Source organism: Macaca fascicularis, chromosome 9, assembly GCF_037993035.2.
Source record: "Macaca fascicularis isolate 582-1 chromosome 9, T2T-MFA8v1.1".
Lineage (NCBI taxonomy): Eukaryota > Metazoa > Chordata > Mammalia > Primates > Cercopithecidae > Macaca > Macaca fascicularis.
Genome location: NC_088383.1, coordinates 122,255,482 through 122,256,832, shown reverse-complemented (window position 1 = coordinate 122,256,832; position 1,351 = coordinate 122,255,482). Strand labels below are relative to the sequence as shown.

At 37.9% G+C, this 1,351-nt stretch overlaps 1 protein-coding gene across 1 annotated transcript; it reads right to left on the bottom strand.

Moving 5' to 3' along the window:
- Window positions 1-298: 298 nt before the first annotated feature.
- LOC102124126 (translationally-controlled tumor protein-like) lies at window positions 299-1,023 on the bottom strand. Its single transcript, XM_045361572.3, has one exon. It carries the CDS (start codon window positions 1,006-1,008, stop codon window positions 526-528), a length of 483 nt encoding a protein of 160 aa, XP_045217507.2. The 5' UTR covers window positions 1,009-1,023; the 3' UTR covers window positions 299-525.
- Between the last annotated feature and the right edge of the window lie 328 nt (window positions 1,024-1,351).

The following is a 1,351-nucleotide window of genomic DNA, read 5'->3' as shown; positions in this document are numbered from 1 at the left end:
CTGCTGCATATTTTTCCCTTTATCAGTGTTTGCCCCATCTATGTGCATGCTCTGATGTTGGGTACATATATTTTTTTAATTTGTGTATCTTCCTATTGAATTGACACTTTTTTAATGTAATGATCTTTATCGTTTTTTGTATTTTTTAACATAAAGTCTGCTTTGTCTAAAAGTCACCATCCCTGCTGTCTTTTGGTTACCATTTGCATTAAATCGTATTTTTTTCATCCCTTTACTTTCAGCCTATGTGTGTACTTAAATCTAGAGTGAGCCTCTTGTAGACAGCATATTGTTGGTCTTATTTTTTTTTTTTTTTTGAGTTTAAATGCATTTTATTTTTAGACAAACTACATGACATGTTTTTCTTAAAAACAATGCCTCCACTCCAAATAAATCACGGTCAAAATAAATGAAGAGCTCAAGATGACATCAGTCCCATTTGTCTTAAGTCCTGGTGTTGTGTGGATGACAAGCAGAAGCCAGTTATGACGACAGGTGATAGGTCCAAAGTGATTGCCAAATTTGTTAACATTTTTCCATTTCTAAACCATCCTTAAAGAAAATCATATATGGGGTCACACCATCCTCATGGTAGTCCAATAGAGCAACCATGCCATCTGGATTCATGTTTTCACCAATGAAGAACTGGTAGTTTTTGAAATTAGCAAGGATGTGCTTGATTTGTTCTGCAGCCCCTGTCATAAAAGGTTTTACTCTTTCTGGTCTCTGTTCTTCAAGTTTACCTTTGATTGATTTTATGTAATCTTTGATGTACTTCTTATAGGCTTCTTTTGTGAAACTTGTTTCCTGCAGATGATGGTTCATGACAATATCAACACCAGTGATTACTGTGCTTTCGGTACCTTCGCCCTCGGGGCCTTCAGCGGAGGCATTTCCACGAATGAGCGAGTCATCAATGTTACCTTCTGTCCTACTGACCATCTTCCCCTCCACGTCCAGGCACAGCCCGTCCATGATCTCCTGGATCTTGTAGATGTCGCAGAACATCTCATCGTGGCTGATGAGGTTCCGGTAGATAATAATGATGGCGACTGAAGGGAGACTACGGCTGCACGGTGCAGCCGGAGCGGCACTCAGTGGGAGTGGGGAGCGGGCGGAAAAGTGATCTTATTTATTCAGCCACTTTATATCTTTTGACTGATGAGTTTAATTCATTAACATTTAAAGTAATTATCAATAGGTAAACACTTATCATTGTCATTTTGTTAGTTGTTTTCTGTTTTGTTATTCTTTTGTTCCACTCTTCCTCTCTTGCTATCTTCCTTTGTAATTTGAAGATTTTTGTAGTGATATACTTTGATTCGTTTCTCTTTATCTTATTTGTACCTAC

What these genes read in the sequence shown, in the direction of transcription:
- LOC102124126 (XM_045361572.3), bottom strand. Translation starts at nt 1,008, where the DNA reads ATGTTCTGCGACATCTACAAGATCCAGGAGATCATGGACGGGCTGTGC.